Raw genomic sequence first — 14,793 nt, forward strand, 5'->3', positions numbered from 1 at the left:
TCTCAAGCTTGGTGCTTGTTGGCAGGCCTTTTGCCCAGCTTCAAAGGGTTTGGAAGGGTGGTGACAGGCTCCAGCCTTGGAATGCAGACACTTCTCAGTGGAGGGCCAGGCTCAGCCCTGTGGGGGAGCCCCCAGTTCCTGCCCCTTTGAACTGATAGGAAACACTGTCCTGGTGCTTTCCCTCCCTTCCTGGTCCCTGTGAGATGTGAGTCAAGGAAGGAGGCAATGAAAGATCAGAATAAGCCTTTCCAGGGATCCACAAGACACCCCCCGCCCGCCTCCAGAGCAGCAGACTTTCCTGGGAAAGGTGGCTATACCAGCAGAGCAGGCACTGTGACTGCTAGAGATCTATTTTACTGATATGGCAGCGTCAGGACTGTGGAGGAAGAAAAGGGGAGAGAGAAGCCCAGCACCATCTGAAGGTTCAGTTGGAAAGTTGGGAGCACAATAGGGCAGCCAAAACAAAGTGGAAAGACTGAAGTCACAGACGGCAGGGAGAAAGGCAAGATACTTCTGATGAAAGTCTCTTTGTGCCCACACATGGAGCTTGAGAAGAAGCTGGAATTGTTAAAATAGAATTGTAATTTCCACCAGCTGTCACCTGAGGCTAGCTCTAAGTACTTGGACATTTGGTCATGACTAAGGGTTAAAGTGGCTTTTGTGGGTTTTTGAAAGTGCCATGGTCCCAAGATACAGGGTATATCCATTCACTATCTCAGGCTCACTTTAGCTTGTAGAATAGAGTTGAGAAGTGTGCTCAGTAAGCTCAAACATGTTAATGAAGTCTGTTCGCTTGTTTTCCCTCTATACTCACAGTAGGTATACAGTGACAATGCTATTACCACTTTTCAGCTTGTGATTGAACCTAAGGCCTTACACACATGGCAAGTGCTCTACCACCGATCTATACACCAGCCCTCACAGAAGCATTATCCAATGAAAGGAAAATGCTTGGCTCCTGTGATCTAGAGCTTCTTTGCTTTGCAGATGGTTTAACCTGATCTCGGTGGGGACAGAAAGAATTCCAAAAGCAGCAGAGCCTCCCCAGGCTTCTGGCTGACTATCTATGGCTTCCCTCCTGTGCCATACTCATCTACTTAACTGGTCAAGACTTAGAGCTTCAAGAGGCATAGGTTCTTCTAGATAGACTTGTCCTTTGTAACTACATTCCAAGGCAATGTCTGAAGGAACTTTGCCTCTTGTGTGTTCTGTTTTACCAAAAGATATTCTCTGACTTGAAAATAAAACCAAACAGAGTGTAACATTGTTCTAAGTATTACAATGAGTAGAAGACCACGAAACAATAGCAAGATCCCAAATAACTGCATGAAAACATAGGCAAAGAACTTGAACAGACTTTTCTCTCAAGACAATGTACAAATGGCACACAATGGTGTCAGAAATGATTAACATCATTGATCATTTAAAAAATGCAAACTGAGCTGTTATCTCTCACACAGCATGGCTGTCATTAGCAGTTTCCAAGTGTTTGTAATGATGTGAGGAAACTGCAATCTTTGTACACTGTTGGAGGAGAGATTGTGAAACGGCCCCAATGGTTACAGAAAATGTTGTAAAGACACCTCAGAAATTATGAATAGACATGCCAAATGCCAGCAACCTCATAGCAGTTCATGGGTTCTATTTTATCTTTAAATAATTATCCATTTGTTGGTCCTGGCCTTATGTATGCTAGGCAAGTGGACTGCCACTGAGTGCTAACTCTTGCCCCATCAGCCTCATATCTGAGTACAGCTGCTAAGAGCTGAAGTTTGGAATAGTATCACGCCTATGTACAATGTTCGCCATAATCAAGAAGAAAAAGTAATGTACGTGCCTACTGATAGCTGAATGGATGAGGACCTCTCTTTCCTTTCTCCTTCTCTCTATAGAGTAGAAAACTCTTCAGTCATATGAAAGGACACTTCGCCATTTTGATCAGCATCAAGCCACTCAGAACATGCTATGAGGGCAGTAAGCCAGGCAGCAAAGAGCAGGTAACCACAGCACCCATGTATGCATGGGATCTGAAGCAGTCAAGATCGTCGGGGTGGATAGCAGAATAGTGGCTGCCAGGGATGGGATGGAGGACTGGGAGGGTATTGTCTGAACAGTATACTGTTTTGTTTTTGTGGAGTGAATAAGTCCCAGGTATTTACTGTACAAATGTAGTTTCTATAAACAACAATAATATATTCTGTGATTAAAAGTTTGTTTAAGGATCCTGGAACAGCGGTGTCTGCCTATATTACTACTACTTGGGAGATAAAAATGGGAGGATCAGGAGTTCAATGCTAGCCTTGGCTATATAACAAGTTTAAGGCTAGCTTAGAATACACAACATACTGTCTCTAAAAAAGTTAAGAGAATATCCTATGTAAGCTGTTCTCACAATGAATCTTCCATTCCAATGAAAAGATACAAGGAATCTTAGTGGGGTTTTGGACATATTTATTATCTTGACTGTAGTAATTGTTTCATAGATATAAGTATATATTGAAATTTATCAAATTATAGATATTAAATATCTGCATATACTTGTATATCAGTTATAACTTAGTAAAGCCTTTGAAATAAATAAGAACAGTCTGAGACCTTGATGTAGGGGTCCAGATGAGGAAAATAAAAATGATGGAGACTTTGAGGCATGGGTGTATTTATCCCACTCTGAGGTTTGTTTCCATCACCTGGTCTGTCTACACTGCATAATATCTGCTTTGTGTAGCTCCAATATGTATTTACATGGCTGTTGGAAGCATAGTTGGAAGATGAGAGAGCATGCCTATTCACAGTTGTCTCCCTGTGAATTCTTGGAAGGCCAAAGAAGGCCAAAGAAGTCATCTTTCCCCAGACTCATATTTAAAGAAAGCAGGAAAGTTGAACCTGTTTTCTTACTTATGGGCTCATGACCTCATTTCTTTGTCCAACTAGATCACCACACCATTCCCAACCAGCTATTAAAAACATATTTACTTCAAAATGACGTAAAAATGCTTCTTTGATATGACAAACCACAAAAGATGGACTGGTCAGAAAAAGAGCAATGTGGGTCATTTTGTCTGCTCTCTGCTTTACCTGCTGTAGTCTGAACATGTCTGACTTAGAAGGAGAGGGCTGTACTCATTGCCTCATGATAGCAACCGGGTGTCCCAGCCAGCATCATTCTGTGCCAGAGCTTGCCTACGGGGTCATGTGGGGAGCTTGCTGTTGTCATAGGTAACCCTGCTGACAACGCAAACACCACTGTTCTCTCTGACTACCACAGAGAGGACAACTTCACAGCAAGCTCAGCCTTTGGCTCAACTTTTTCTTGAGATGCAACAAAGGGATTTCTGCATATGCTTGAGAAATTACAGGTAAAATATGTGCCTTCTTTTTCCTTGCCTTTTTATTTTTGGCAGAGAATGATAGCCAACATTAAATTTTATAAATAGGCTTTAGAAAGAGAGGCTGCTTGTAAATATAGTTAATGTAGTAGACTGCTGAATGGTGCAGAGGGTCTGCCAAAGACAGTGATAGAATCACAAAAGGCCAAGTTGCCAAGGGCTGGTCTTGGTGGTTGTGGGATGTGGGAGTACTTATTTTTCATGTGAGGCATTTTTTTTTCTGCAAATTTTTAAAAGATATCTTAACTTTGAGAGAGTGTAGGTAAGTACCCTCATGTAGAAGAGCATGTGGCTCATGAATGGGATTCGGGACATCCTTAGGATCCTCTGGAACCACTGGAGAGGGATGCACAGATGTCATCAGCTCAGGGTTTCAGTAACCTTTGGTATTCATGAACGGTAGAGGAACCTGTCACAGCTGCTTGTGGTGTGGTGGGCCCGATGGATATGTGGAGACAATCTGTTATAGGATGAGGATTTGCAGCTTTGGAAAGGCCAGGTCCAAGGTGTGAAATGAATTCAGAGAGGATGAAGTCTGGGACACATTTAAAAACTCTGCTCCCAATTCAGAGAGAAAGTTTTATATGGCTCTGTGGTTTATAACTTGAAGGATCTTCATTTCTCACACTGGCACTACAATTCTCATGTCTAATTAATAAAAATCAATCCACCAAAGTATTTCAGTCTGCAGGAGTGTGTCGATAAAGAGAAACCTCAGGGATTACCAATGAGTGTAGATGTGAAGTCGGAGGGCTGTTTCAGCTTGACCCTCTGCCTAGCATGTGCCTTTCTGAGGGCGGGTGAGCACCTGAACTCTCTCAGGGACAGTGGAGTCTGAACGAGATCTAAGTGATATGCTTCATGGTCTTACAAGCTCAAGAGAGTGTTATTTTCATTTGAGTTTCTGGGTGCTCTGGACATGGTGGCAACATTACACATGCCTCTAGAAGACTGGAGTTGGGAGGGGCGTGTTAGGAATCTGCTGAGTCCTCCATAGCATTTCTGATGTAGAGATAGGTCTTCGAGTAGGCATCCAAAAGATGCAGGCCAGAGCCCCTCTAGTACCTGGCTCCGTGATATGTTTGTTATCTTCGAGTAGGCATCCAAAAGATGCAGGCCAGAGCCCCTCTAGTACCTGGCTCCGTGATATGTTTGTTATTTATCTCTGGTGCCTTTGACTTCTGAATAGAAGGCAACATTTCTCACTTGTTAAGAAAACCCTTTTTAGGTCATTTACCACAGTAGCTTATATAAAAGTTAGCACAGAGACTTTTTTTTTTTTTTTTGAGACAGGGTTTCTTTGTGTAGCCTTGGCTGCTCTGGACTCGCTTTGTAGACCAGGCTGGCCTTGAACTCACAGAGATCCACCTGCCTCTGCCTCAGCCAAGTGCTGGGATTACAGGTGTTTGCCACTGTGCCCAGCTGTACACAGGCGATTTATCAAGACACAATTGACATTTCGGTTTGCTAATTACTGCAGTGTCCTGTTGGGCTTCGATTTTCCAAACCTGCAAATGGAGAATAACAATATGGCTACGCGAGGCCACATTTGGCCCCGAGTGCACTGTGAACACCCAGTATAGAGTCACACAGATCCCTATTTGTTTAGTTGACATGGTGAGGTTGTCCAAGCAGGGAGACAAATGAGGAATGCCTGTGTCATCTCTGTGGATGACGGTCAGTGGCCAGAGGTGGCCTGGAGCTGACTTCCATATAGGACTATACATAACTGCCTTGCTCTGTCCTTTAGTCCTTGGAGGCAGGAGCCACTTGGCAGAAACCATAAAAGAAAGCATCTCTGGATGCTTATAGAGAGTGCTGCTGCTGAACGCAGTTACGCAGCAAATGCACGTGACAGTAGTCTGTGTCCTTGCTGAGCTACAGAGCCCTGGCACACAGGGTGCCTCACAAGAATTGTCTGTCAATCTAGCTCCAGCCTGAAAGTGAACTAAAGCAAAAGGCTTCTATAAACGGAGCTGCTTAACAGTCTTCAAATTCTTTATTTGGTAAGTTTTTCAGTTAATGGCGCAACACTGTCACAAAAATATGCCATTTCATACTTCTGCCTTTTCGGTGAAACAGAGCTTGCTCATAACAATGCCCTGTAAACTCAGATTCAGAGACAGCACAGTGCTCCTGCAATACTTACCATGGGCACCATGGCAATCAGTGTTTAGTTTCTGGTTATATTTATTTAGTGGCTTAGATTCATGTAATAGCAACATAATACGAAAGCAAAGTGTCACCCATGGAGACTGGTATACTCAGTGGAAATTTGGACACTTGGCACTGTTGGAGAGTCCTTCATTGTAGTGGAGAGCTACACTGGGGTCATCCAGTGGGCAGTGGTTAACTGGCCAAGTTCACAGACAAGGTGGTGCAGATGATTAACGGCTTAGAGGTGTCAATCGTGGTTTTTAAATTAGTAGTGTGTCAACTTTCACACTGGTTTACTCAAATAATTGTTTTAATATTTAATCTTTTTTCTCTAGTTAAAAAATATTTTACAGGCGTATTCCATAGACTGAATATATTTCCTCTGTACTGCTAACCAAAAGTTTTACACATTTTAAATAAATAGAGCTTCAAGTTACATATTGAACAGAAGAATTAATAGCAACTATTGCTAGAGCAAGCTATAAGTTAATGCTTGATTGATGAATCTAAATTTCAATTCATTATAGATCTGAAAATAGGCCAATAAATAAATACCATACCATTACATATACAATTGCTGTCTCAGTGGGAGTACTGTGAAAGAAGAGTGAAAATAACTATGACTGGGGAACAGGGATTCAAGTTAATCCAAATACTGTGTTCCAACATGATTACAGTTGTAGAAAATAAAAAAGCTATAAATGTTTATTATTAATACATATAATTATTTTGGTGGTTATTACTCAACTACTTTTATATCAACAAAACTAACAGATTCCTGATAGATTTTTAATAGGGCCTTATTTCATTCACCTGGGTCTGGGCACATATTAACCACCTGAACTACCTCATTGTCTCCCAGACCCACATTCCATGCCATTTGCTCTAATCATTCCTGTCTGGGCTACTTCCCATCCAAAATAATATAAGTACTTTCACATGCTTTCCATCTGGGCCATTTCTCTCCAGCCACGCCAATCCTCAGAGGAAATTTCTCCCAGCCACATGGTTCTTCTTTACCCTAACCCATGGCAGTCTCCTTCTACTCCTCTCTTCTGTCTCTCCTTCCCATCATCCTTCTGTCCTCTAAGCCTTCAAATCTTAGCTCTGCCTACCTCACTTTTGCCCTTCCCAGGTGTGTAAGCAACTTTATTTAGCCAATCAGGGATAATTTTACACAATATCATTTTTCACCAGAATACTGACGATTGGATTTTATTAAACAATTGCACGATTCACACCTAAAGGCTCTTGGCGCATCAGAGGGTGAAGCCTTGAAGATGACATTCACCCATGACAGAGAAAGCGGTCTCAGGAAAAAAATATGAAAAAAAAAAAGTTTAAGTAACACAGACTTAGTCTGGAAGGCTACAGAGTGGCTCCTACTAAGGCCCAAGTGTACTCAGGTCTGTCTGTGTTATAGGACCTGAGCCCACAGGGGTGGGATGCACTTGGTGAGGACTGAGAGTGCAAGATTGCTTACACTCACCTGTGGATACATCTGTGGAGTGTGAGGGAACTTACCTCCTCAGGAAGGAAAGCACACGAGTAGCAAGGGCCAGGATTCTCAGGTGGCATGCGTTTCTGTGCATGTACTCATAGCTATGTCCTAGGAAGGGTGCTTACCGTGATCCATTCTTTGGAAGTCAAGAAAGTCTGAGGTCCATCTAGTAGGTGGGCCTATTGAAGAGCTGAAACTTTAACTAGCCTGATGCCTCAGCAGTCAGTTAGTCTGTAGGCTTCCGTCAGTATCAGGATTGCCATGCTCTTCCACTCAAAGGTACTAATTACTTTTCTATTGCTGTGATGAAACACTGCGATCAAGGCAATTTATAGAAAAAAAAAGTTCATGGTTCCAGGGGGTGAGAATCCATGATGGTTAGAGCAGAGAGACAAGGAAGCAGTACAGAATGCTAGGGGTCTAACTCACATCTTGAAGCACAGACAAGAAACAGAGAGCAAAATTGGAATGAAGTGACATTCTAAAACCTCAAAGCCCTTTCTTGGTGACGTACTTCCTCCATCCAGGCCATACCTCCTAGACTTACCCAAACAGCACTTACCAACTGGGAACCAAGTCTTTAAAAGTCAGAGCCTATGGAGGACACTCTCATGCAAATCACTACAGGTACCGCGAGGGGGAAATCACAACACCATCAATAGCACATGTGCCATTTCCCCATTGGTGTTAAGACCTTTTGAGGGATATGAGGGCAGTCCTGCCCGCTGGCTTCCCTAGCTACATCTGCTTTGCTGGATGTCAGTGGCTCTCTGTGGTTTTAAGAGCATGGCTCTGCCTTCCGTCACCTGCTGTTCTGAGTGTAGTTTGTGTCCAAATTTTCCCTCAAGGAAATATGGTCATATTGATTAGGGGCTCACCACAATCCATGTGCACACATGTTCTATACCACTCGAAAGCCACATACTTTCCTGGCTACAGTCCCGAGGGGATCGAATAACCCTATCACACCACCTCCACCCCCATATTGTTCTTCTCAGTGGCAGGCATCACATGCCGTTCAAGTGTATCATGTCTACCTAATACTACTATTCCTCCGAGGACAGTTATGGCTGGTTAAATATTTTTCTCTAGTATGAACTGTGGGTTTATTGGCAGCTCTTAGCCGATCTCAGAGGCCCCTTATCTAGTGATAAGGATAGAAATGAGGGTCTGGCACTTGCAGTGGAAATCACTAAAAGGCAAGAGAGTTTCCAGGGCCTAAAGAGTGTGGTGGAAACCAGCTGATGTTAGCAGTGGGCTGAGCCCTCAGGACTTAGCCTGGGACTGGTGTGAGTCCTAGGAAGACAGAACCATCTAAACAACATGCAAGTTCCGGCAGCATGAGAGCTCCTGCCTGGAACGCTGGGCATTTCCTGATATCATCTATCTATCTGTCTGTCTGTCTGTCTGCCTGCCTATCTATCATCTATCTGTCTATCTATCTATCTATCTATCTATCTATCTATCTATCTATCTATCTATCTATCTATCTATCTATCTATCTATCTGTGTGTGTGTGTGTGTGTTTGTGTGTGTGTGTGTGTGTGTGTGTGTGTGTGTGTGTGTGTGAGATCTTCTGGAGCTGTGAGTTGTGTGGTTATTTGAAAGAGCAGTAGGCTCTCTTTACCACTGAGCCATCTCTCTAGTCCCAGACTTTTGCTTAATGTAAGTGCTTAAATGCCAACTCTTCAGCTTGGGGAGCTGAGGGGTGTCTGGCATTCTTTCCAGTCTCTGCTTTTCTTACAGAATGAACTGTATTACTAGTTAGCCTAGATATTCAGACAGAGGGAGGCTATGGTGTTTGATAGAGAAAGTTGACAGGCTCTAGAATCACCTAGGAGGAAACATCCAGGCATGTCTCTGAGGGAGTTCCCAGACCAGGTTCACTGAGGTGGGCAGAGCCACCTGCTGTGTAGGCAGCAGCATTGCCTAGGTGGGGATGTGTGTCTCAGCCCGAATACAAACGGAGAAAGTGAGCGGAGTGCTGGCACTCATTGCTCTCTGCTCCCTGGACTGAACACAGCATGACCTGCACCTCCCACCCTGACCACCTGGCTTCTCTGCTATGGTGGATAGCACCTGTAAGCCCTTCAACAAAACAAACCCTTCCTTAAGTTGCTTTTGTCAGGGGCGCCGCCATGAAGTTTTAGGGAAAGGGCCTAATGTGACCATCAATATCTGAGACTTGAAAAACAATCTCAAGTCTCAAAAACATCTTTAAATTAAAAAAATGTTTATTTTGTGTTCGTGTGTGCTTATATACATGTCACAATATGTGGGGAGGTCAGAGGGCATACAGGAGTCAGTTCTCTCACCATGTGGGTCCCAGGAATTGAACTCAGGTTGCCATGTGTAGGGCCTGGAGAGTTGTGCTATGGCTTCCTCCCAAGGCTGATGACCAGACAGGTTTCTCCTAATCATCAGGAGGTGGCATATTTGCATTTCCTCCCTCAGCCCCTGTGCTCTCATCCTGAGAGTTCCTTGGCCTGTGACATCAAGCTCCATTTCTTCACAGGGCTGTGTTCAAGTTTTCCATTCTTGCACATGGGATTAGGCACTAATGGCTGTAATGACTTCATTTACTTGATCATTGAAAGATATTCATTTTCCAGGTCAGCTCGTAGTGACAGACCCTGGGGGGTTGGGATTTCCATCTATTTGGAAGATCCAGCTCAACTCACAACAGAAGCTGCGTACATAACATTGAATTCGTCTCCTCATTTGCAGATGACTGTACTGACCCACTGTATACAGAACCTTGGATTATGCTACTGTCTAAGTGAAGTGGGGGTCCGCTCGCGTGTTTGAACTCTTTGGCCAGATTTGAAAACTTTAGTTTTTCCTAACTTAATGTAACTTAATATAGACTTGTCCCCCTATCCCAGAGACAGGGACTGTTTTATTCTCATGGAGTAATAAATTATTAATGAGAGAGAATCACTTTGTCCACACTTTAATGAAAGCCTTTGAAATTAGAATTCAAATTTTGCCGAACATTAGCTGTGTGGTCCTAGGCATGTCTCTTCACTGTCTGGATTTCAGTGTGCTGTTTGTGCCATTTGGGAACTGAACTAGGCAGCCTGGGACCCCTGTTTTGGATGGAACTTAAAAAAATCATACTGTTCTTAGAGTATGGGAGGATGGACATCCTCTAAGGAAATGGGACTCGCAGGTAGAAGAGGAAGTTAACTGTACAGTGTTTCCCGACACCACCGTCCCCAGCTACTGGGAGGTGGATCCGACAATGGTCCAAGAGAGACTTGGCTCCTGCCTTAGTCTAGTTTTGTTTCTGAGATAAGGTCTCACTATGTAGCTCAGGCTGGGCTGGAACTCCTGATCCTCGGCCCTCTGCCCATTGAGAGCTCAGTTACCAGTGGACACTATCACATTTGGATCTCTGTATACCTTTGTGTGTTTAGTATCTACCACGTACAAGAGATGGACCACCACGTAAGACACCCGTATCTGTCAACAGGGACAGCCCTGGCTCACAAGGGAGCCACTCCAGTGGACTAGCAGTGGCGAAATACGTGTTACTTCAATATGCTGTTTTCATCGTCAACATAATTAATTTTTCTAACTAAAATGCAGGCAAATGGATGGAACTAGAAAAGATCATCCTGAGTGAGGTAACCCAGAAGCAGAAAGACACGCATGGTATATACTCACTTATAAGTGGATATTAGCCATATAATATAGGATAAACATACTGAAATTTATAGTCCTAAAGAAGCTAAACAACAGGAGGACTATAGGGAAGATGCTTAATCCTCATTCAGAAAGGTAAATGGGATAGGGATATTAAGTGGGAGAAGACAAGGAACAGTACAGGAGCCTACCACAGAGGGCCTCTGAGAAACTCTACCCAGCAATGTATCAAAGCAGATGCTGAGACTCATAGCCAAACTTTGGGCAGAGTGTAAGAAATCTTATGAAAGAAGGGGGAAATAGAAAGACCTGGAAGGGACAGGAGCTCCACAAGGAGAACAACAGAGCTAAAAAATCTTGGCCCTGGGGAGCCTGCAGAGACTGATACTCTAACCAAGGACCAAGCATGGAGAGGACTGAGACCCCCTGCTAAGATGTAGCCCACAGGCAGCTCAGTCTCCAAGTGGGTTCCCTAGTAAGGGAAGCAGGGGCTGTCTCTGACATGAACTCAGTGGCTGGCTCTTTGATCACCTCTCCCTTTGGGGGGGGGTGCATTCTTGCCAAGCCACAGAGGAAGATGATGCAGCCAGTCCTGATGAGACTTGATAGGCTAGGGTCAGATAGAAGGGGAGGAGGACTTCCCCTATCATCGGACTAGGGAAGGGGCATAGGAGAAGAAGAGAAAGGGGGGGAGGGTGGGACTGGGAGGAGATGAGGGAGGAGGCTGCAGCTGAGATACAAAGTGAATAAGTTGTAATAAATAATAAATAAATAAAAATTTTAAAAATGCTGTTTTCATCTTCAACATAATTAATTTTTCTAACTAAAATTATATTTTACTGTAAAGTATATAAGTAATAGGTTTTAGAAATTATTATAAATAATTATAATTATTGTAAAATATTTTTATAAAGATATAAAATTATATTTTACTATAGAAATTTTATATAAAATATAAAAATATTTTATATTTACCCTGGACTTGTACATCCTGGCAAAATCTACTTCTGAGCTACACTCAGAGCCCTGAAAAGTTATTTCTGTTTCTGAAACCATGTTGAAAAATCAAATATGCGTTTGTCACTTGTTTCTTGTACAATGGAGTGTGTGTGTGTGTGTGTGTGTGTGTGTGTGTGTCTGTGAACCATGGCCTGTGTATGGAGTTCACAGGACAACTTGTGGGACTTGTTTTTTTTTTTTTTTTCCTTCTACCTGGGGACCAAACCGAAGTCACCAGGATTGGTGGCAGATGCTTTACCAACTGAGCCATCTCCCTGGCCCAGTGATTTATTTTTGTGAAGAATTACTTCTTTTTTTGCAGCACCAGTGATGGAACCCTGGACTCACACATTCTGGCAAACATTCAACCTCTGAGCTACATTCACAGCCCTGGAAAGTTATTTCTGTGTTTGCAACCATGCTGAAGAATCAAATTAGTGTTAGTCACTTGTTTCTTGGACAATCAAGCCTTCTGGGTGTAATACTAACATGATGATCTTGGCATTAAAAACTGCTATTAATAATAGAATCTTGAGTTTAAATAGAGATATTTAGATATCCTTCCCCTCTATTGCATTGCCTGTTACAATGTTCATTGTAACATAATGGTTTCTTTTTTCCTTTTTGCCATAAAATGGTGGCCCTTGATTAGCAGAATGACATGAAGTGGACCAGATGTCTCAGCCTCATTTAGTTCAGTCAATCATCACCTTATTTTTGTCTAAGAAGAATGGGGTAAGGAAGCTCCAGAGAGGCTTGGACTTTATTTTCCATTTGGATGGTCCAAAACAAACAGCCATATCTGCAGGCTTCACTGGGTCTACTGTGTGGAGTTAACCTTTCAGGAGGTGGGCCCATTTTCTCTTCATGTTCTTGCTGTGAAGAGAAAGGGAAGTCAAAGTGTCAGTGTCTGTCTTTCTTATTGAGGACCCCCAAAAATCCCAACAAAGCAATCACAACAAACACCCCAGCCTTGAGAGAAAGAGAACTGAAGAATAGCCCAGTTCTGGGGTGAAGTTTGAGAAAGAGACTTCCACATGAAAATGGAGTGACCAGCTCTCAGGACAGCAGCCTCGCCTTAGTTCAAGGCTAGATATGAAGTGTTTTTAGAATTTGGTGTTGAAGAACACAAGTTGTACTCACAAAGGTCTGTGAAGCAGAGTAGATTTTGCAGTGATGAGCAACAGGGTCAGACATCACAACTGACCCAGATGTGAGAACCAGATGCACACAAAGTCTTTGTAGTGACACTTGTTGCAAGATCGTCAGCAATCTAAGCAGGCTAAGGCTGGTGGGGCTGGTGGAGACTTTTGATCTAAGCCTCGCAGCCTGTGCACAGATGAGAGAAAGCCTTGAACCACTTTCAATCCGTTTATAAAGTTTTACTTTAAAATTTCAGTTTATGCTCATGTCCCAGTTACCTCCTGTTTCAGAAGAAGCCATTACAGAGATAAATTTAAAATTAACCATCTTCAAAGAGAAGCTTGCTCTTTCTGACTAGTCATGCAATCTGGGCTGACTCAGTTAGAAATGGAGAAAAGAAATGGGTTCCATCACTCAGCCTGTTGTTGGGGACCCAGGACTTAGTGCTTGGTGTTGAGCACCTATTCTGTGAGGTTTTAAAGTAACAGCCCTCATCCCCACAAGCTTCCCCATCCAGGGCCCTCTGGGAGGAGGCTTCCACAAACCACCTTGTAACTTCTACTGAAGTCGAATGCAGAACTTGTGCAAAACCAGAGGTCAGTTTCATTCATCACCAGCAATAACTTTCCCGTAGCTGCAACTGTTCAAGCATGAATGCGGTGCTAGCCTAATGAATCCTCTACTGGTAGATTAATTAAATATAGAGGATTGCCAAGTCCTTGCGCTGCTCATTTCCCAGAAGCGCAGGCACTACCGCAAGGGGTGAAGAGGAAAGGAAGAAACAATGGACACACATACAGAAACGCTAGGGTTGGTCTGTCTGGGCTCTCTGATGGAGGTGTTGTGGCAACCCAGAAGCTCAGATCGTTTATATACATTTGAAAAGGGAGGTGAGGTTACTGCATGGAGCTGAACGAAGAGTCAGAGTTATTACAGATAAACAAGGAGGTGGGGCTGACTAGGAGGCAGGCTTAGCTAATCTCAGCAGGAGCAGTTTCCTAGGGGACCAGTCTTCAGGCTGTAATTTGTGTGAGGGAAGACAGTTAGAGTGGACATTTTCTCCTCATCCTATCAGCATTTGTGCTTGACCTGAAGACAGATTTGCCATCCTCTGAGCCTAGTCTGGGGAAAACTTTCACTTGCATGGGGCTGAAGCACTGGGGTCCTTGACACGAATGTGCCCATGCCATCAATACATACATACATACATACTTTATTGCTAATGGAACTTTAAGAAAAACATTTTCAAATTCATGTTTCTCCAGGTGGTCTCTTATCAGTCAGTCTACTAAGGAAGTGTTGTATTTATTAGTAATGATGTGAGAATGAGTTTTTGCCAGGTCTTATACTTGATATAATTTAATCCTTAAAAGACTATTATGAGATATAGCTACAATAACTCATCCTTTTTGTAGATGAAGAAGTAGTGTCTGGTTGGCTAATTACCCAGGTTTCAGAGCTGGAAAATAGGAGAGAGGCTTGCTGAAATATCTGAGACAGGATAAATGTGACAAGGCTTATTTCAGCAAGAAATGTTCAAGAACTAGGCAGTGTTCCACTTGATCTCAAAGCCGACATCAGCACACCTGCAGAGACTAGGAAGTGACATTTAGAAGTTAATGTTGGGATCATGGCATTCTCCTTATATGGACACGGTGTGACGTGATTACCATAATCAGTATACAGTATAAAGTATACAGTATACATATACAGTGTTCTTTCAGTAGCCAGTGACTGGTTGACCATCTACTGCTGTGATTGGATGAAACTCAGTTATCTGTTTCAAGAATGTACTGTTGGGTTAGTTTGTAGTCGGTTATATACTGTTATTCTGCAGTTTGCTATGCACAGAGGTAGTTTGCATTGCGTTTTGTTGCTGATATACAGAAGAGACAAGGCAAAAGTTACCCACATAACAATGCACAAGCCAGGTGTGCCCAGGTGTGTTCAGGTGTGTCC

At 43.1% G+C, this 14,793-nt stretch overlaps 1 protein-coding gene across 1 annotated transcript in view; it reads left to right on the top strand.

The window, feature by feature from the left end:
- The first annotated feature begins 3,260 nt into the window (after window positions 1-3,260).
- Rp1 (RP1 axonemal microtubule associated) overlaps window positions 3,261-14,793 on the top strand; it is a 223,286-nt gene continuing 211,753 nt past the window's right edge. Inside the window, exon 1 of the mRNA XM_060385925.1 lies at window positions 3,261-3,356. Coding sequence (XP_060241908.1) covers window positions 3,339-3,356 — 18 coding nt within the window. The 5' untranslated portion in view covers window positions 3,261-3,338. The remainder of the gene's footprint in view (window positions 3,357-14,793) is intronic.

Source organism: Meriones unguiculatus, chromosome 6 (genome assembly GCF_030254825.1).
Source record: "Meriones unguiculatus strain TT.TT164.6M chromosome 6, Bangor_MerUng_6.1, whole genome shotgun sequence".
NCBI classification, from domain to species: domain Eukaryota; kingdom Metazoa; phylum Chordata; class Mammalia; order Rodentia; family Muridae; genus Meriones; species Meriones unguiculatus.